Source organism: Propithecus coquereli, unplaced genomic scaffold (assembly GCF_000956105.1).
Source record: "Propithecus coquereli isolate 6110/MARCELLA unplaced genomic scaffold, Pcoq_1.0 Scaffold14, whole genome shotgun sequence".
Taxonomy (NCBI): Eukaryota; Metazoa; Chordata; class Mammalia; order Primates; family Indriidae; genus Propithecus; species Propithecus coquereli.
In genome coordinates, this window is record NW_012138302.1 from 4,565,528 (window position 1) to 4,588,028 (window position 22,501).

The 22,501-nt window shown below is 37.1% G+C and overlaps 1 protein-coding gene across 1 annotated transcript in view; it reads right to left on the reverse strand.

Annotated features, from left to right (window-relative positions):
* Positions 1 to 17,687, reverse strand: part of UBE2U (ubiquitin-conjugating enzyme E2U (putative)) — a 52,424-nt gene extending 34,737 nt beyond the window's left edge. Inside the window, exons 1-5 of the mRNA XM_012639422.1 lie at positions 17,622 to 17,687; positions 16,007 to 16,088; positions 14,880 to 14,972; positions 11,575 to 11,672; positions 3,920 to 4,040 (exon numbers count right to left, since the gene is read on the reverse strand). Of these exons, the coding sequence (XP_012494876.1) occupies positions 3,920 to 4,040; positions 11,575 to 11,672; positions 14,880 to 14,972; positions 16,007 to 16,088; positions 17,622 to 17,687 (460 nt within the window). The remainder of the gene's footprint in view (positions 1 to 3,919; positions 4,041 to 11,574; positions 11,673 to 14,879; positions 14,973 to 16,006; positions 16,089 to 17,621) is intronic.
* Positions 17,688 to 22,501: the final 4,814 nt, after the last annotated feature.

Consider the following 22,501-nt stretch of genomic DNA (forward strand, 5'->3'; position numbering starts at 1 on the left):
AAATAAATACTTAACATTTTTAGTTAAAACTAGCAACTTAGAGACTTTTCTAAAAAGTTACTTGACTATCTGATACGATGAAATACAAACAGGAAAAAGGAGGTATGTAACCCCAGCAAACAGATCCACATACTACCATCCTGTTAAACTCAGGCTTTTTGTATCTCCTGACATCTGTAGGTAGCAGGATATCTGTAACAATACTGTAATCATCAACAACAAAATTGATTCTGAATAATGGTGCTAAAGCTCATGTTTTTTAACAAGTAGGCAATGCTACTGGACTAAATTTCTTTCCCCTAGACAGGCAGAAAGTATATTTTTTGGGGGAAGGAGTAGTCCTACACCTAATCAGAAAAACATACTCACTCTAAAAAGAAAAGAAACAGAGATCTGAAATCCTATGAGATATCAGCTGCTTCAATTATAGAGACAATTTTCTTTAAAATTGCTCTATTATTAGAGGATTAAAGAAAACAGTGAACTAATTGGGAGTTTGAATTGGAGAAGAATAAAATGCTTATGACATTTTTCCTAACCACAAGCAAGGCAGATGTATTTGCACAATTATCAGGTTTTTTAAAAGTATATAACATAAATTAGTATTATAATCTCCCTAATATTTCCATAATTCCCTCTATTCTATTATTATGACTCATCTGTCAGTTATTATATTATGGTTTATTTAGGTAAGTATCTGAAACTTATTAGGATGATCCTCCTTTATTTATCAAAAACTATAGGAATATACCTGGCTAAGAAAAAAATCATTACCTCATGCTTAGCTACCATTACTCAGTTTTACTATTGTTATGCTCTTGCATTTTCCTTCAACTAAAGATTTTTTAAATTAGATGAACCTTATGTTTTAAAAATCAAAACAACCATGGAAAACAGAAGATAAATATTATTTGACCATATAATCACACAGAAATCAAAATTCACAAGGACAAACTGAAAAAAAAAAGGCATATAGCTCCTCCTATGAAAGCCCATAACAAATTAGAAAGGAACTAGTAACACTCAGAATATAGGAGCCAACAGTTGTTATGCACTGTGTCCTTCCACACTTCCTCCTCTGAGTTTTCATAAACTGACTGGAGAATCAGTCGGAATGTACTTGAAAAGTCTGGTCATCCAACTCCTGACGCCAGGCAAGAAGCTCTTTAACAACATTCCTGAAAAATGGTCATTTAACTCTACTAAATAAACACTAGTTAGGAACGAACACCTTTAGTAATAGGGAGTTTACTAACTGCCAACCTGGCCTTGTCCATTCTTTTAAGCAACTTGAATTGTTGAAGAATTCTTCCTCATGTTTGGGTGAGGACCTGCTCGGACTTTACCATTAAGGACGGTGCAACTCTGGTGGCATCTGCTTCTAGGAAAGATCAGTTAGGCACACAGTGGATTATGTAATCTATTGTTCAAACTGGTACATTGCAAGTGAAAGCGGTTACTGGGACTGTGCCAGGCAGCCTGGGGTATGTAAGCACTCTAAGTAAGGCGGACAGGGGCCAGGCTGCGAGGAAAGGAAGCTGTCAGGATAACATGGGAAGATCATCAGACCTCAAAATTAAGCTTGAGCTCAGAGCTTCATGTCTTCTTGTCAATACACCAAGGCAAAGATGTAGCTGTTCAGGTTAGGCAGACATAACAGACGTTAGGAAAAAGTTTAGGTAATGAGAGGCATTTGCATGTCTGCATATCAAATACCAGGTTTAGGCTTAGGATAACAAAGTTAATTCCAAACAACTGATTACAGGGAAAAAGAATCCCTAATACAGGTAAGATACGTTCTGACACAAGGCAGGGCCAAGTCTGTGTATTCTGAACTTCAGTGGCCACAAACCAGCAGGCCCGGGGAAGGTATGACTGACCTGTAGCTTCAATGTTAGCCCTACTTTAGTTTTCTGGGGCAACACAGAAGAAATCTCCTTTTCTAAATGAAGTCCCTTCAGGTATTTGAAAACAGCATTTACAATTGCCCTTTATCTACTGGCTAACATACTGGCAATGTGATGCTCCAAGTTGAGCATACTGGCATTCCAGATGAAGGCCCACCAAACCAGAGTAGGATAAATACTCAAATCATACAGTGAGAATTTGCCAGTGTACGAATACTATTTGCTTTGTTGCTCATTTGCTGGGTGGTTTGGCAATTTGAGCAGCTTTTCTGTCAGGTGTGATGGCAAAGTTGGAGAACTGAGAGGAGTGAAAGGTGATGTCTACTTGTGGAGGACAAAAAAAAAGGGCTGACTCCTCTTCAGGTTTCTTCTCACCCTTTTCTCTCTGTTGGACAAAACCAACATCGACCAACATCTGAAGAATCATTTGCTGCAGAATATTCTTTAGAACCAGTTTTTAAAAGTGCCCTTCACCAGAATATGGACATAGCTTTGTTCTGTGGAATATTTCTTTGTAATGGTAGTACTGTAGCACTCAATGAAAAGTTAAGTAATATGTGTCATTCATCCATGCCACAAGTGCTTACTGCGTACCGGCACCATTGTAAGTGCAGAGGATAGAGCAGTGAATGCCACAGGATGCTGGCAGGTCAGAAATGGGGTCAGCAGTACTGCTCTCTGCGTGCACATCAGCCTTAAAACTGTCAGGGATGTTTGAGGAGCTCTGAGATAATCATGGCATGTTTGGAGATCCCAGGAAGATGCTGATCAACAATCTCGATTTGCATAAGGCCCAAAAGCCCTGTGGGGGAGGAGCACTTGAACTTGGTCACAAGTGTAAACTAAAGGACTGGGGGTTGGGGGCTGTCCTAGAGGGGAAATGGAAAGTAATGGAAACCTGAGAGAAAATCACTGTAAGAGATCAAGGCCTGTTGATTGGGAGGTAACGATACCAGCTGCTATGTAAGGCTGCTATGTGCTAGCAGAAGGAGGGACAGGACATAAAGGAAAGAACTTGTCACTAGGGGCCCTGCTCTCACTATGGGCAACCCCCTGGACACAAGGGGCAAACAGCACTGCTCTGCTAACTGGAGAGAGCCCGGGAGCAATGGACGCAAAGGAGTTAAGACTCACAAAGAGGCTGCTGGCAGAAACCAAGAGTATCAGAAGAACACTAGTTAACAAAGCAGACAGACTGAAGAACTTCAGGCACCATTTCCACATGGCCTCTTTGAAGGAATACCTGGGGAGGGAATGCTCCTGAAAACAATGGTGACGCTTTGCTAATCCAGAAGAAAAGAGGTGAAAATCAGTAAGATCGGGGGTACCATAGGTGAGTTCTGGGAAGTATTCTTTATAGATCGAATAGTTAAAATTAGATGTCATATCTTTATGATGGGTAGACTGGTTTCAATCGGCACCATCCATCCACATGACCATGACAATGGCAATCTAGCACCTCTTGTATTATCCTGGATAGAGCTGGAGCCCATTCTACTAAGTGAAGTATCACGAGAATGGAAAAACAAGTACCACATGTACTCACCATCAAATTGGTATTAACTGATCAACACTTAACGTGCACATTTAGTAGTAACATTCATCAGGTGTTGGGCAGGTGGGGGGGGAGGAGGGGATGGGTATATACACACCTAATGGGTTCGGCGTGCACCATCTGGGGGATGGACTTGCTGGAAGCCCTGACATGGGTGGGGCAAAGGCAATATATGTAACCTAAATATTTGTACCCCTGTGATATGCTGAAATAAAAAATAAATGAATAAAAGATATTTAGTTTAAGATCTTTGGTAATCTTAAAAAAGGATCGCACTGATTGGTTTGACAAAGAGTTAAAGTAGGAGAGATCTTAGTACCATTTTGTTACTGAAAATGGATACAGAAAGTATTCAAATATTCCCTTATGCAACAATTATTTGCTAGATCACGTATTTGCTATAAATGTTTAATGTCTTATTGATAATTGCCAAATAAAATAAGTAGGCACTTCTTACATTGTAATGGCTCCTTCAAAAGTTTTAGAATTATTGTTCTGTACAAAGATTCATCTTTCATCAGTATTTGGGCTGCTTCCAAATTCACTGGATTTTCTAGCACTGGATTGGAAAACATAACCTGTAGGAAAACATATGCAACATATAGTTTTTAAAGTAAACTTTTTTCTTAGAGCAAAAAGGCAAATCAATATATACAACTTTGAACAAACATTTATGCAATATTTACTATGTATAGATGTGAAGATAGATAAAGATAATAAAGAGACATAGTCTCTGTTCTCAAGAAACTCTTGATCTATCATGGTTTTTTGTTTGACACACGGTCTCACTCTGTCACTCTGGCTAGAGTGGACTCATCATAGCTCACTGCCACTTCAAACTCCTGTGCTCAAGCCATCCTCCAGCCTCAGCCTCCCGAGTAGCTGGGACTACAGGCATGCACCACCACGCCCAGCTAATTTTTCTACTTTTTGTATTTTCTACTTTTTGTAGAGACAGGGTCTTGCTCTTGCTCAGGCTGGTCTCCAACTCCTGGCCTCAGGCAATCCTCCTGCTTCGGCCTCCCAAAGTGCTAGGATTATAGGCATGAGCTACCTCGCCTGGCACTATCATGTTTTTATACTGTGCTTTCATAGCCAAACATTAGGATCAAAGCAAGTTACAAGTTCCTTCCTGTAACTTAGTCTTTCCTATTATATAAATTTAAATTACATTTATATGTAAAAGGAATTAAACGTTAGAAAACATTGAAACATTTCCATTTCATAGTTTTAAGAAATAAAAGTTTACATTTTAACCTGAGACCACATTTAGATCATGGATAAACAAAAACATGTACTGTAGTTTGCACATAGTTCAATAACCTGCCAGATCATTGAATGATTAATTTGGTATCTATAGAACTTTTCTATTGATGCCATAACTAATTATCACAAATTTAGCAGCTTAAAAAAGCACAAATTTATTATCTCACATGTCTTTAGGTGGAAAGTCCAGTATGGATGGACTGGTTTCTCTTCCAGATTTAACAAGACTGAAATCAAGGTGTCAGTGGGTTGGGCTCTTATCAAAAGGCTCTGGGAGGCATCTAGGTCTAAGCTCATTCAGGTAGTTGGCTGAATTGAGTTCCTTGCAGTTGTAGGACTAAGGTCCCTTTTTCTTACTGGCTATTAGCTGGTGGCCACCCTTAGCTCCAAGAGAGCCTCCCTCCAGTCCTTGTACTTGGACCCCTAGATCTCAAAGCCAGCAATGGTATGACAAAGTCTCCTTATGCCTGGAATCTCTCTGATGTCACCTTCTGCCACATGCCTTTTTCCATCCACCGCTTCTTTGACTGGCTCTTCCACTCTCCCCTTGTATTGTTACAGGGCTTACGTGATGACTGTCGGCCCATCTGCAAAATCCAGGATAACTTTCCTATTTTAAGGACAGCTGATGACTAACCATGATTCCACATGAAGTCCTTTCACAGTAGTGCCTACATTAGTGTTTGAATAGCTGGAGGATAGGAGTCTTGAGGGGAGACATCTTTAAGATTATGGCAGTATCTGTTCATCTGTGCATCTGGGCAAAACAAGTGACCAGTAGTAACTCAAACGTAATAGTTCTGCTAGACCATGATCTGGTTTATCTGGCACCTCAAAATTAATATTATTCCAAACTGTAAATATTTATCCAATAATTCAGTATTTTGACTATTATATGTTACAATGTACAAACTATATAATAAAATATGGTAAAAAATACCAAAATAGCTAAGTGTAGATGCAGGTCAAACTGGCTAATTATGGCTTAAGAGTCCTGGAAATGATGGCAATCTTTCACTAATGAAAGCAATCATCTGAAATCTGATATTTCAAAAGCAACAAGAATTTTCTGCTGTTACTTGACTTTTCCTGTTTGAAAAACACATTGGGCTATATTTCCAAGAATATTATAATTGCTTAAGTAAGGATTTATTGTGAGTTGCACTATACCTTTCAAAGTGTGTGGGAAGCAGATGAAACTTATCTTCGAGAGCAAGCTTTTGGTCTTTGGCTGGAGAGATAATTTTACTCAAAGAGGCACATCTGGTAAAGTTTATTCAAGAGTCTTCTCATTAACCACTGTGCTTCAGTAAAAACTTTACCAGTAGATACATTTTATAATATCCAATTAATTAAAGCCCATGAATTTGGAATGCATTCTATGGATGGGTGTTGATATTTACCTTTGCATTATATATGGAAGTACAAGCTTTCAAATAAATTAAGATTATGAAAATTTTAGGTGGAAATGGTAGGTGTATTTAGACTTCAAAATATTTTAAATATTTCAAGTACCCTCCCCTTGGAAATGTGTCTCATTTGTTATTCAAAAGGAAGTACTCAGTAATTATGGTCTAAACTTGTATTGTCCATCAGAGTAGACACCAGTCACAAGTGGCTATTAAATTTAGATTTAAAATAATTAAAATTAAAAACTCAGTTCCTCAGTCACACTAGCCACATTTCAAATGCTCAGTAGCCACATGTGACTAGTGGCTTCTGTATGGGACAGTGTAGATACTGGACATTTCCATTAGTGTAGAAGGTTCTATTGGGCAGCACCGATTTTCAAAGGACTATTGAATAAGCATTAAAATAGTGATTGTAACCATATGGAAATTACTTGAGATAAAACAAGTGAAAAAGAAACGGGCTATATAACTCATACAGTCATGTGCCACATAACGTTTTGGTCAACAAGAGACTGCGTATGTGATAATGGTCCTATAAGATTATAATACTGTATTTTTACTGTACCTTTTCTATATTTAGATATGTTTAGATACAAAAATACTTACCATTGTGTTACAGTGATCTACAGTATTCTGTCCAGGAACATGCTGTATAGGTTTGTAGCCTGGGAGCAATAGGCTATCTAGCTTTGTGTAAGTACAAGCTATAATCTTCATACTATGACAAAATTGCCTAATGATGCATTTCCCAGAACATATCCCCATTGTTAAATGACACATGGCTGTATACATACCATAATTACAACAATGTAAAAATTCAGGATCATCCGTTCATTCATTTTATTTAATGCCTATGAAATGTCAGCATTGTCTTGGGTACATACTGGGGAATCAAAGATGAATTAGATCTGTTTCCTGATTTGGGGGAGTTTGTAGTTTAATAGGGGAAGACAGATAAGGAAACAGTATGTGCATTACAGTATTACAGTGTTCTAAAAGAAATCTGTGTAAGGTACTGTTGGGTGTGTGGCAAACCAAAGCCATCAATTCTACCTTGGAAAACAAATTAGAAAATGTATCCCAGAGGAAGACTTGTTTGATCTGACTCATACAACGTGAACAGCTGCTTGCTGGACAGATTGAGAAAGAGGGGAGGAGAAAATGGTCTGTCAGATGGGAAACTTGACCGAGCATTTTTTAAGGTCCAAGACTTGCTTGAGTTTGTAACTTTAGACTTTAGAATTTTATAAATGCTCTTGGACTGCAATTGAACCAAGCAATGTAAGTGCAGAAAAGCATGAAGATATACATAGGAGTGGGATTGCATGATGTGTTTAGGAAGAGCCTGAAGTCCAGGTGTGAGGAGTAGATCATTCACCATGCAACAAAATTTGGGCTTAAGCTTGTAGAGAATGTGGAAACCACTGCAAGATTTTCAATAGGAACATAGGAAAAAAGATCAGAAGGAAATGCTAATAACAGTAGAGTTAGGAGTTTTATTTACCATTATCAGTGATTTTCTTTTCCTTTCCATTGCCTTAAAATTCTTCTGTAAGGTAGGCATATTTGTTTTATTAGTGTATTTGAAAAATAAAAAGACCAACAACTGGCTTTCCATGATATATTTGGCAACACATTGCTGTCACTTTCTGTTTAATAGTGAGAATAATTATAATATTAACTAACTACAGATTGAGCATCCCAAATCTGAAAAGCTCCAAAATCTGAAACTTTTTGGGCCCAAAATGAAGCTCAAAGTAAATGCTCATTGGAGCATTTTAGATTTCAGATTCTTTGATTTGAGATGCTCAAGTGGTAAGTATATATAATTCAAATATTCTAAAATTTGAAAAAATCTGGTCCCAAGCATTTAGGATAAGGGATACGTGACCTGTATTAACTATTGAATTCTTTTCTTGGACTATGCATAGTTCTAAGTACTTTTACATGTATTAATTAATTTCATCCTCACAAGTCACATGAGGTAGCTATTAATAACTGTCCTATTTTACTGATAAAGAAATTGAGGCATTGAGAAGTGAAAAAACTTGTCCAGTGGTACAAGCGGTATCATGTGGCAGAACCAAGATGTGAAGCCAAACAATCCAATCTCATAGCTCCAAATTTTGCTTTTGTTAAATTATTCTGCAATTCAAAATTTTAACCAGTTCATTCTGGTTTTCCTCCACTTAGTACACTTTGGAATCATTCAGTTTTACTATTCTTAGAGCAGACCCTAGTTTAGGTGAAAGAGATAAGAATATGTCTCACTTATATTCTACATAGTACTGGAAGTCCTAGCCAGAGTAATTAGACATGAGAAGGAAATTAAGGGCATCCGAATGGGGGCAGAAGAGATCAAACTATCGCTCTTTGCTGACCATATGATCTTATATCTTAAAAACCCCAAAGATTCTGCCATGAGACTACTGGAATTGATAAACAAATTCAGCAAAGTCTCAGGTTACAAAATCAATGTACAGAAATCAATAGCGTTCCTATACACCAACAACAGTCAAACTGAGAACCAAATCAAAGACTTGATACCCTTCACAATAGCAACAAAAAAAAAATAAAATACCTAGGAATATATTTAACTAAGGAGGTAAAAGACCTCTACAGGGGGAACTATGAAACACTGAGGAAGGAAATAGCAGAGGACGTAAACAGGTGGAAAACCATACCATGCTCATGGGTCAGCAGAATCAACATTGTTAAAATGCCTATGCTACCCCAAGTGATCTACAGATTCAATGCAATCCCTATTAAAATACCAACATCATTTTTCACAGATCTAGAAAAAATAATTCTATGCTTCATATGGAACCAGAGAACCTCATATAGAAAAAGCAACCTTAAGCAAAAAGAAGAAATCAGGAGACATCAATTTACCAGATTTCAAGCTATACTACAAGGCTATAGTAACCAAAACAACATGGTACTGGCACAAGAACAGAGATATAGAGCAATGGAACAAAACTGAGAACCTAGATATAAAATCATCCTCACATAGCCATCTGATCTTTGACAAAGCAGACAAAAACATACACTGGAGAAAAGAATCCTTATTCAATAAATGGTTCTGGGACAATTGGATAGCCACAGGTAGAAGACTGAAACAGTATCTGAACCTTTCACCTCTCACAAAAATCAATTCATGGTGGATAACAGACTTAAACCTAAGGCATGAAACTATAAGTATTCTAGAAGAAAATGTTGGAAAAACTCTTATAGACATTGACCTAGGCAAAGAATTTATGAAGAAGACCCCAAAGACAATCACAGCAACAACAAACATCAATAAATGGGACCTGATCAATTTAAAAAGCTTCTGCACAGCCAAGGAAACTATCATGAGAACAAACAGACAACCTACAGAATGGGAGAAAATATCTGCATGCTACACATCTGATAAAGGGCTGATAACTAGAATCTATATGGAACTCAGGAAAACCAGTAAGAAAAAAATCAAACAACCCCATTAAAAAGTGGGCAAAGACATGAACAGAAACTTTTCAAAAGAAGATAGACTAATGGCCAAGAAACATGTGAAAAAATGCTCAACATCTCTAATCATCAGGGAAATGCAAATCAAAACCACAATGAGATATCACTTATCTCCAGTGAGAATGGCTTTTATCAAAAAGTCCCAAAACAACAAATGTTGGCATGGATGTGGAGAGATAGGAAGACTCATACACTGCTGGTGGGACTGCAAACTAGTACAACCTCTGTGGAAAGTGATATAGAGATACCTCAAAGAGCTAAAAGTAGAACTACCATTTGATCCAGCAATCCCATTACTGGGCATCTACCCAAAGGAACAAAAGATATTCTATAAAAAAGACACCTGCACTAGAATGTTTATAGCAGCACAATTCACAATTGCAAAGATGTGGAAACAACCCAAGTGCCCATCAATACATGAGTGGATTAATAAAATGTAGTATACGTATACCATGGAGTTCTACTCAGCCACAAAAAACAACGGTGATCTAGCTCCTCTAGTATTATCCTGGATAGAACTGGAGCCCATTCTACTAAGCGAAGTATCCCGAGAATGGAAAAACAAGCACTACATGCATTCACCATCAAACTAGTATTAACTGATCAACACTTATGTGCACATACAGTGGTAACATTCTTCGGATGTCGGGCAGGTGGAGGGGGGAGGAGGCAATGGGTATATTCACACCTAATGGGTGTGGTGTGCACTGTCTGGGGGATGGACACGCTTGTAGTTCTGACTCAGGTGGGGCAAAGGCAATATATGTAACCTAAACATTTGTGCCCCCATAATATGCTGAAATAAAAATAAATAAATAAAAAATATATACCTGCCCCCCACCCCTCGCAAAACAAAGAGTATGTTTCAGTTTGGAGGAATCCAAAAGATCAACCTCAGATATCTGCATATCACACTCACTTCCTTAAAGTTTTTGCTCAAATGCCTCTTTCCCAGCATACAGCCTCACACAGGTGGATGCTTAATACATATGGGTAGAATGAATGAATAAATTGAACACTGAATCTTTAAAAAAGAAATACATTTTATTCAATATACTAAGATGACTACCTAGAAAATTAACTATTACTTTATTTCCAAAAATAAGAAATGGGAGAAATAAAATTTGTATTATAATTCTATGTTGAGAAAATTCAACTAAGCTAGAATACTTTATTCTCTAAGTATTCCAGATAATCAATGTTTAATAGTTTATCTCCAGATATTAATATTATTAATGATAAGTTCATGGGTAGAGTCTTACTGAACCAATCTAAGTGGTCAAAGCAAGTGCCACTGAAATAATTTATTTTAGCATCAGATGAGAAAGGAGGGTTTATAAGGGTCAGGAATAACACAACACTGAAGCATGCCTCTAAGGACCATGGGTTAAGGTGGCATTTGGGAAACAAGCATTCACCTGAGGACAGGAGGAAATCCCCGGTTTAATTGTTCACGGGGTTTGATGTGAACACTTCGAAGAGAGAAAGTATCTAGCACTATCGGAAAGAAAGGATAAAGCTAAATATTTTAAGCTGTGGTCACTTGATTCACTCTCTGAGGAAGGCAAGGTCCATGAATAAGGAAAGCCCTAAAAGGCCTGTTCAATATTAAGAACTGAAGTTAGGAGCCAAAAGAAAATCTAAGACTCTAGTTTTAGAACTGAAAATATCTGAACAATTCGTTTCTTCTTTTATAAAATATGTACTCTTTGGTTGTGAAGGGCTTTACTATCAATTTTACTTTAAAATAACAGTTTTTATAACTTAAATTCTACTTCATAGCCTTGATATAGAAGTGTTGATTTAAATAAGCCTGTTAAAATCCTTTAAACATTAAACTATACATTGTACGTTTTAATCCTTATATTTTGAATAACTGGAGTAATTAAGTGTATTAAAGAGAGCATTATATTAAATCTGTTCTTACCTGTAGGGCAAGTAAGATGCTGCTCAATGTATACCTTTCATTCCATTTATTGGGGTTGTCCAAAAAATCTATACAGGGCTGACCAGTCTGTGGGTTTACTGTATTAAAATAATATATTACTATTGATGTATATATAATAAAATCATTATTTAAAACTTATGAACATCAACATGATAAGCCAGGAAAATTATTTGCATCTACTCTTCCTTTCTTCTATTTCTTCTCTTTATAATAAGAAACACGATGCCTTTTCCTGGTTCCCACCCACATTGTTTTAGCTGAATACATGGGTGCCCATACTGTTTTTCCTAGCCTGCACTCTAGCACGATGTGGCCTTGTGACTAAGTTTTAATCATGGGCTGTAAGCATAAGTATGGAACTTCTGGATCTTTTTTTTAAGGAAGGTATTTTGCCCTCCTCTTTTTCTCTTTCCCCTTCCCACTGGAGGGAAATGGTGACAAACAGAGTAAATGCCTTAGACCCAGAAATGGAATCCTCACGTTTAGGATGGACAGAAGTTCCCTCCAACCTTGGTCTGTTATACTAGGTTGGACAGATATACAGAAGCCTGGCCTATGCCCTAACACAGTTCATTAATTAATTTAGTGTTTGAAAAAAAAAGAATGGAGTTAAATATGAAAAACAAAACTATAAAATGACTAGAAGAAAATTTAAAAGACTATTTGATTTTGTTTGGGGGAAGGATCATGCAAACTAAAAGACAATTGCAAAAACCTCAATAATAGATCTGACTGTCTAAAAATTTTAAAATCCCAGACATTAAAAAAAGGCATAAATAAAATTTAAAATTAATGACAAATTAGGGGAAATATTTACATCTAGGACAATGTGATAACATTTTAATTATGTCAGACAAGTCATAAAACAGGAAATACAATCAACAAACGTGAAAAGATATTTACTTCACAAGTATTCAAAGAACTGCTCATTAAAATAATAGCAGGATTCTTATCAAATTGGCAAAACATTTCCCTCCAGTTCAATGCCCAAAATTGGAATGCGCTAAAATGAGAACTTCTTATACACTTTCTGGTGGGAATGTAAATACTACCAAAAGGCAATTAGGCTTTACATATCTAATGACTTAAATGTTTACATAGTCATCTTTTGGGGTTTGGGAGCTAGTAAATAACCCTCTTCTCTTCTCACATTCATATATAGTTATGAAATAGACCAAGGTGTTAAAAGATGGAAGTAAAAACAGCAGCTCTATTGTACATAAGACTGAAATGGGTAATGCACTTGATCAACAGCTTTAATTGTGCTCCACTATGGGCCCCCTGGTTTGAACTTAACCCCCAAACTGAATGCCTGCCTAGGTTTCCTGCCTGGAGAAACAGAGACTGCACCCTCTCTGAGGTCAGGATGGTTGGAAAGAAAGTGCTGGGAAAGTGCTGGGTCACACAAGCTCAATTCCTTCTCCCATCTTCCCAGTCAGGTAAGTGACTTCTCCTTCTGGGAGGTGTGAGGGAGGAAAAGAGTGGTCATGAGTTTTCTCATACTTTTCCCACCTAGAGAAGGAAGTTCCCTCTATTTTATGGAAATCGGAGGAGTGAGGGCTGGAGGATAAGAATATCCCCTCATTAAATTTAATCCAGTAATTCTATTCCTAAGTATTTGAAACAAATAATGGCACATACACATAATTAGTTGTATGTTATAAATTTCAAAAATAAGTTTTGATTATAAAAGTAATAATGTACTTGGGAAAAAATAAAATTACATGCAAGAATATAAAGTAAAATATGAATGTTCCTCTGCCTACTAATTCCATTCTTCGAAGTTTTTACCAGTTGATCTATACAAATATCCATACACACAAATATATGTATTAATATATACACACACGTATGTGTTTATTGAATGAAGTTATATTTTACATTTTATTGTTCAATGTGTTTTCTTATTTAATAGTGAATTGTGAACGTATTTCCAGACATAAACATTTATTCAAAACATTTGAATACCTACTATGTGTACCTACTATGTTTCAGGCAGTGAAGTTTCTAAGGATACAGCAATGACAAAAAGTCTAGCTTTCGTAGATCTTCCTTGTTCTGTTTTGAAGCAATACACACCACTGTAGGATATTTCACTTAAAAATTTCTATAATAATGGACATTGAGGCTATTTCCATTTTCCCTATTTCCTAAATTGCTATTGGGAATAAATATCTTTAAATATAACATCTCTTCTCGTACAATTGTGTTAGTATTTCCACATAATAATTTATAAATATGATATTATAGGGGATTTAGGGCTATATGCATTTGATATCTGACTAGAAAGTGTCAAATTTCTTCCCCAAAAGGTCATCATTATGTCAGAGGAAGGATGTCTACCCACCCTTATTAAAATTGTGTATTATCTTTTAACATTTTGTAATCATAAGTGATGAATCACAATATTTTTTGCATTAATTTGCATTTATTTTCTTAACTAGTGAGATGAGTATCTTTTTTTTGTTTATTTTGTTATTTTTCTTCTATCCAGTGTTTGTTTATAGCCTTTGTCCATTTTTCTATTGCTTTAGGTTCCTTTTCTTATTGATTCACAAGTGTTCTTTATATGGTATACATATTCTGTTATATGTATCACAAACATTTTCCCTCAGTTGACAAAAGTCAATGTCTTTTATCTGTTTATAACATCCTTAGCTGTAGACAAGTTTTAAAGTTTATGTAGTTTAATGTGTCAAGCTTTTGCAATAGTTTCTGGGTTTTTATCATACTTAGAAAGGCCTTCCTAACCAAGCCTATAAAAGTTTCTATTAGATTTTTTTTTTCAGCATTTAAAATTTTTAGATTTTTGATCCTTTAGGAATTTCCTTTTGTATAACTTGAAGTAGTAATGTCACCTGCATTTTTCTAAATTGTTAATTTGTCCAGTGTATCCTTTTTCATAATAATGAAAAACCAGATCCAACTAAAATATTGAACAATACAGGAATGGTTAAGTGTATTATTGAGCCATTTAAAATGACAGGGAAAAGACATAATTTAAATAAAACAACTAGATGCAAAACTTTACATGTAATACTTCAACTACATAGAAAAAACACATGTAGAAAAAAGGAAGTAAATTTGGCAAAATGTTGAGAGTAGTATGTCTTTGCACAAGGATTCAAGGTGATTGTAATTTTTGTCTGCCCTTTCATATTTTACCCAATGGAAATTCTTACTTTTATAATCATAATAAAGTTGCTTAAAAAACATGATTAATATAAGGAATAAGGACAAAAGGGACAGAGCCCCTGATGATAAAAATCTCATTTAGTCCTTACCATTCGGATGAAAAGGAATTGTTGTAAATTTCACAACTGGAGGGGCATAGTTGTACTCTGGTGTAAAATTTATTGTCAGTTGGAAGACAAATCCTATAATATAGAAATAAACATTTTTACTAAAGTGTCATGTTGTGCTGATTAACCTAATTACACTGATTATTCTAACTAGCCTCCCTATGGTTTTATTTTTCAGTAAATGGTTTCATAGAATGTAAAGACTCCTCTAGACAGTGTAACAGGCTCTCTCCACAATCTCATGGTTCTCAGCCTCCTTCCCACCAGTCTTTCCACCCACTACCTCCAACCCCCTAATATCAGCCCCCAAACTGTGTATCTCATATCAACTGAACGTACTGTTCCCAGAACCTGCTGACCCTTTTCTAGTCTACAAGCCTTTGCTGTGCTGTTTATCCTGCCTGAATTTCCTTCTCCTTCTGAACCTGGCAAACTCTTACACATTCTTCAGGAGTCATCTTAAATGTCACCTCCTTGGGAAGATATTCCTGACTCCCTCAGCAGAACTAACTAATCACTCCCTCTTCAGCATCTTGTTCAAAATCCATAATAGCACATATTATATTTTTTTGTAATTATCAGCTTATGTGTTTGCCTGCTCTACCTCACTTAAGGAATCTGTCTTGTTAACCCATGATGGAAAGAAAACATGTTATTAGAGTTTATAGTGGCCCAGTCTTTTTGAAAACTTGATTTATGAAGATTTGGGGGAAAATCATGGAGGAAAAAATGAGAAGTGACTGTGGTATGATGAAGCCAATTGGAATTTTGATAGCCATTCTCTAATCTCATGGAAGACTGGCAGAAGATACTCTCAATTGATACGTTTTATTGTGTTTGCTTTAAAATGTAATAACGTTAAAATTTGGCAAAAAGGAAAATACTAACCCCAAATTTCCGTCTATGTTGACAAATGGCAAAAAAATAAGCCATATAATGAAAAAATAACGTGAATACTTTCAAAATTCTAGACAACTGATATAATGCAAACTTATTACGCATATAAAGAATTCCAGAAAATAATGCAACCTTACTATACACATAAAGAAGATAGGCAATTAATGCTATAAAGACTTTAAAAAATATATATTGGTTTTGAAAACACAAACCATGCCAAATTGAATTTTGTAGAGCTGTAATTTCAGCTTCCCATTTCATCATATCTTCACTTACAGGCACAGCAGTAATACCCTTTAATTAAAAAACAAAATTAAAGCAGATAAAAAAGATTAAGTATTTATTGCAGTTTTAAAAATTAGATACCAGGTACCATTGAATTCTAAAAACTCTCAATTTTCTTTTTTTTTTTTTGATAGTTTTCTTTACTGATCTGGGGAGGTGTCTTATTACATAGAAGTTAAGGTAGATTCCAGAAAACACATGCAATAGTAAATAAACATAAATCATAATTGTGGAAATCACAAGTAGGACTAGAAGGTCAAGATTAGGGTGTGTGGCTTATGTACTGTTCATGTAAGTCAAAGCCAATTTAAGATTCACATTGAAAAAGAAGGAAATAGTTGGAAAACATATGTTCTTCAAAGATTTTTAAGGTTGTATAAATGCTGTATGGAAGGCATGAAGTAGGAAAATTTTCATTAAGAAAAAAATCCAAAATTATAGTTGTATACAAAAATAAATTTTTCCTACACTTGAGGTATTGTTCCAATGGAGGGCTAAGAACCTATTTCACAGAAAACCTTACCAATTATACTGAAGAGCACACTGAAATACACTCAATAAATATTTCTAAGCAACCACATAGTTATTAGGTATGTTAAGTGCTTTGTATGAACAGTATATCTCTATTATCTGCGTTATCTATATTTACAGATCCCTTTACTGGATTCTCTTTGACCAGAGAACTACAAAGTTCAGGCTGAGCAAAAACAACATTAAATGTTAGATCCATGCCTCTGGGATGTTTGTTGTTGGACACAACAATTGTTCCTAACATCTCCAGTGAAGGCAATATATTTAGAGCAGAGGTAAAAAACCAACAATCCACTGAACTACCCTTGAAGCAACTGTGGGAAGCACTCCATACCTTCCTTCTATGGGTGGCTTTCTATTCTTTCCCTTAAGGACACCCTCTTACCTCCCTCGTCCATTTTTCATTCTCCATAAATTAAGCCCATGGCATCCATGGATATTGGGAACTTTGTTGGTGGCATTTGGGGCAAAGGGTATTGCCTTCCTCTGTATTAAAATTATAAGAGGAGGGCATTTCTGTGTTATGCTGGTAAATGTGCATTAGACAATAAGTACTGGAACACGACAATTCGACAATTAAGACCAAGGGCTTTGATGTCAGAAAACCCTGTAATAGAATCCTGGGGGTAAATCTTTACTGAATCTTTCAGGAGGCTTAGGTTTCTGGTACTAAAATGAAATACTACTTATTTTACAGTATTATAATTAATGAGCGTAATCCTGTGCCTTCTAGTCGCTTACTACCTGATAGACCCTAGTATTCAGGGCTTAAACTCACAAAAGTTACTCAGTGCAACGAGCTCAATATTGTTAACCATTATTATTTTGAAGTAATAATAATAATTTTTATTATTATGAAATACATTACTATAGTGAAATAGATTCATTAAATGACAATACTGTAGTGGCAAATTAGGTTTAACTAAATTTTGATTTATACAACAAATACCAGTTAAACTGCTTCTTAAAAATTAGGACACAAATACATCCCGCCATCTGCCCAGTACTTACCTCAAAATTGTTCTCCTTGAACTCATGGTAGTGTCTTTCCAGCAAGAGGTAAGCTCTGCAGTGCATGTTAAGGCAGTTAAGGCAGCTAAGGCAGCAGGGGGTCTAGTACTTGTCCCCAAACTGGTTAGGTTTACTCTGAGGCAGGGTCTGAGGTTATGGATCACTCTCCCACACTTAGTAAACTGATGTAAGTCACTTGCTTTCTAGGAGCTCAGAACATCCCCAAGATAAGTGGCTTCTAAATTTGCAACACAACAGTGACTTTCTTTTCTACTCTGACTCCTCCAACAGGGAACTTCCGGATGGAAAACGTGCGCACTTTCTCGTCTGCGGAGTGTCACTGCAGTGCCAGTCCACAGCCAGTCTCAAGACAAACTTAGATAAGCAACTGGGACAATCTCGTGTTGTCGGCACGTGAAGTGGGAGTGACAGGTGTAAGCATAAGGCGGTCCTAGCAAGTCGTTTCCGCTTCACAGGTGTAACGCGGTGTCCGCTTAGCTGGTCGAAGCCAAGCAATCGGTTGCCAAGCAACAGGCCGCCGGTCGGAAAGTGCAAAGGGGGAGGGACGGTCGCCTCTCATCCAATCAGCGACAGGGGAAGTCCTCTGGATACCGCCGCAGCCAATCCTCCAACAGTTTCACTTTGAAAGGCCAATGAGATCGGCCATCAAGGCGACATCACCCCCCTCTCAGTCCACCAACGTGGACTCAGCACAACTAGGGTAGGGGCTGAGGTTCCAGGACCCAGCGTGTAAGCCACAGAAGCCGTCACAGGAAGTCCCTCTTCGAAATAATCCTTCCTTTGTCTTTGGATAAGTGACCGGTAGGTACAGGTCTGCGCTTACTCATAACATCTTAACTTACATGACGGGTTACCATTCTTAGTACGTGTGCATAAATTTACATTATGTCATAGAATCCTTCAAGGGAACTCCTTAAAATTTGTCAGATTCCCGTCTCTTGCTGCACAGTTTTGCACTTTTGTTCCTTTTACCTAAGCATTTGCCACACTCCTTCCACCCCTTCTGCACCCGTTTTTCCATCGCTCATCTCTCAGATTTAACGACTTCTTAAGGGGTCCTCTAAGACAAAATTAGGCTCCCCTCTTTTGTGACCCCACAAACCCTATAGTTACCTCCTTGTTAGCATTTGTCACATTGTATCACAATTGCATATTGTCTTCTACAGCAGACTGTGAACTACTTAAAGGTGCTGTTCAATTGCCAGCACCAACTACAGAGCCTGGCATCTTTGCCTACTATTTGCTTACTAATTTTATGGAAATGGGATGTCAGTTCAATTAGTTCATTCATTTCACAAATACTTATTAAGCACCTATCTTACGTGCTGTGGAAAGATTCACATAAGTCACTGTCTTTATGGCTTCAACATACAATCTATAAGTATGCAAAAACAAAACAAGTATGCAAAAAAAATCACAATTTCAGATCGTGATAAGTGCTAGATGGACAATAAAACTAATGTGATAGAAAGTGGGGTGGATAGTTAAGGGTTAGAAATGGTGGTCAGGAGTGGAGCTTTGAACTCATGCATGAAAGATGACATAGAGCCAGCTCTATGAAATATTGAGGGAAGAGATTTCTGGGAAGAGGAAAACAGGAGAGTTCTGAGTCAGGAAAGAGCTTGTCTTGAAAAGGGAAAAAGGGAGGGTCAGGGAAGGTCTGGAAGAGCCTGGGAGAGATGTGATAAGGGTGGGACACCACCTGGTAGGAAGTGTGGGCTTAATTTGAAAGCAATCCATTGGATGTTTTTAAGCAGGAGAGTGCCATGCTCTGATTTACATTTACAAAATTACTCTGGCTGAATCAGTGGAGAATGTGTTTTGGGAAGACCAGTTGGAAGCTCCGCAATTTCGTGTCAAGGGATGGTAGTTTAGAAATTCTCAACAATATATTAACTTTGCTAAAATTTTGTCAGAATAAAGTAATTTTATTCTATGTTTTGTATAACTGAATATGAAGGAATTTTTCTGATTACAGCATCAAATGGGATCTGCGATTGAATTTTTTTGGCTCTTCTTTCCATCCCATCAGATTTTAACTTGGGCTTATGGAGGACTGAGAGTGTAAGGTGAAAGTGAAGAAAAGGTACTTCATCAAGAAGGGAATGGACCCCATTTGGGGATCTTAACTAGGTTTTTCCATTTCATGGTGGTCCTGCAATCCTTTCTCCCACTCTAATGGAATATTGTGTTGGTAAATGCAGGCTCCTTTGTGGTTTTTTCAAAAACAAATATATTTATATATATTTAGCATGTACAACACGATGTTTTCAAATAGGTATACATTGTAGAATGGCTAAATTGAGCTAATTAATATATGAATTACCTCACACATCTTTTTTTTATGCTGAGAACACTTAAAATCTACTTTCTTGGTGATTTTCAAGAATACAATACGTTGTTAATAATTATAGTCACCATGTTGTACAATAAGAATCCTTTACTGTTGGTTAGGATTTTGTTCTAGGGAAAATCATGTTAAAGTAAAAGAAAGATAAAACAAAAGTAAATACAGCAAAAGAAAATCAAAATAAAGTAAAACATACTTTGTTGTAAATTTTTAGAAGGAGGTATTTATATGGCACTTTAGTACATTGAAAATCAAGTTGGTAGATTCTCATATGACCCACTAAATCTATATTACTAGCTGTGACCTCTCCTTGGGACTTCAGACTAGTATACCCAATTGATATCCAATTGCCTGGTTATCACCCAGGTGTCTTGTCCCAAAGACATCTCAAACTCAAATGTTCAAAAATATATTCATTACCCTTTCTCCCACGAGCCTTCTATTCCAGTTGGTTCACCAGTTTTCCAAGCTGGAAACCTGAACTCATCCTCGTGACTCACTTTCAATCACTCACTGAAACATGTTGCTCTTATAGCTACTTTCTTCTCAAGGCTTAGCACTAATGCCCAAGTTCACAATCTTGTCATCTCTTGCCTAGATACAGAACGTCTTTGTACTGTATTCCCAGACTCCAGACTTGTCCGTTGTGTAACTTGATAGTAATGTATTTAAACTAACATGTGATGCTGTAATTCTCTGCTTAAAATATTTCAAGGAATCCCCTTCACCACCCCAGGTTATCCTGTCTCCATCGTCAGCATTTTAAATGCGGATTGACTTCTGGGGGGCACAGGTAGGGTGGCTGAAATTATGGGCAAATTTATATGTGTCTGGACATTTGTATGTGTATGTGTGTGCACATAGCCCTTTTATTTTTTAAGAACAGAGTCCATGAAATTCATTAATTTTAATAGTCTGCAGTGTAAAAAGCTTAAGGAACTATGCACTACAGAGTTAAATCCCAGCTTGGCAATCCAACATGGCAATGCAGAGCCTCCCATAATCTTGCTCCTATCTACCAGTTCTTTTATTCATGCCCACTCTGCTTCATATGTAAGGTGTACTGCACCATCGAACTGCTTGTCTCTTTCCTGTGTGTACCATCTTGCCTAGGCTCAAGCCATTTTTTCTACCTGGACTTTCTTCCTATTCTTTATCTGGTTACCAACTCTTACACATCCCGAAAGACATGAATTCCTCCTTAAAGCCTTCCTGAAGCACAAGGATGGGTGTGTTCCCTAGACCAGGGCACATCTTTGTATATTATTACCACATTATTTTGAAACTATCTGTTTAGGGGGTTTTCTTCCCCACTGGAATGTAAGTTCCTAAGAGCACAGAGATTTATTTATTTATAACTGCATTTCTAGCACCAAGCACCTGGCTCAGAGGAGGCATCAACATATGCTGATTGAATTGAATTTAGCAGTTTAAAAAGGTTTGGAGCCAGGAGAGTGACCTTCCACGAAAGAACTAGATATAAGCAGAGGAAGGGGTTTGCAGAGGTGTGGAGAGGTGAGTGACTTAGAGGGGCTAGAGGTTAAAGTCTGGGGGATAATGACAAACAGAGTAGATGGTGGGGCAGAAGGGCCCTTGAAAGCAAGAGCAAGGACCCTGCAGAGCAGAGGCGGCTGCAGAGCTGCTGTCAGAGCACAGATTAAAGCAAAATCCCCAGGACACAAAAAAGGGGGGTAAAGGTACTTAGAAAGGTCCCAAAACTGGAGGGGCTAAGGGAACAAACAGGTTAGGGCTTCTAGATGTGTTTTGGGAATTGAATTGTTGGAAAAGACAAAGCTTCCCACCAGTCAGTCTGTGGGGGCTTGGCACTGTTGTGTTTGGAGGTGCTGACTAAATGAGGTCACACTTGTACTCACTGGCTGGCCAACATCCTGTGTTTTTGTAATTAGTTTAGCTTAGCGCATGTGTGTGTGTGTGTGTGTGTGTGTGTGTGTGTGTGTCTAGCATCTAGCATGTGTGTAGCAACTGCCTAGGTTTGCTTCCTACAATTAATAGCAGCAGGAGCAGAGATTAATAGCATCAACTGTTGGGCCATCTGAGTCACTTAAAATTGGAAGTCTATAAGGAGAGGCCTACCTGAAAATATTTGTCTCTGCATGGAATCACCTTCTGTTTACTACAGCAAATGTTAATTTTAATAACCTTTTCGCATTCATGGTATCATTGATGTCATGATCTTTCCACTTTTCACTCCTGAGTCCTGTCCTTCTCTGCCTTGTTCATCAGATTCATTGTTATGGTTGGTTGTTTTTTAGATAAACCCACTCATTCAGGAAAATAAATTCGCATCTGTAGTCCTTCCACTATCTTAATTTATTAGTAAGTCTGGCGGTCAATAGAATGTGTTCTCAAGACAGACCTGGGTTGTGTCCCAGCATAGCTGTTTTTTATTAGCCTGTATAGGTAGCCTTGAAGAAGTTATTTAGCTTCCCTATACCTACATTTTCTCATCTGTAATATTCAGTCAGTAATAATACCTTGCAGGATCATC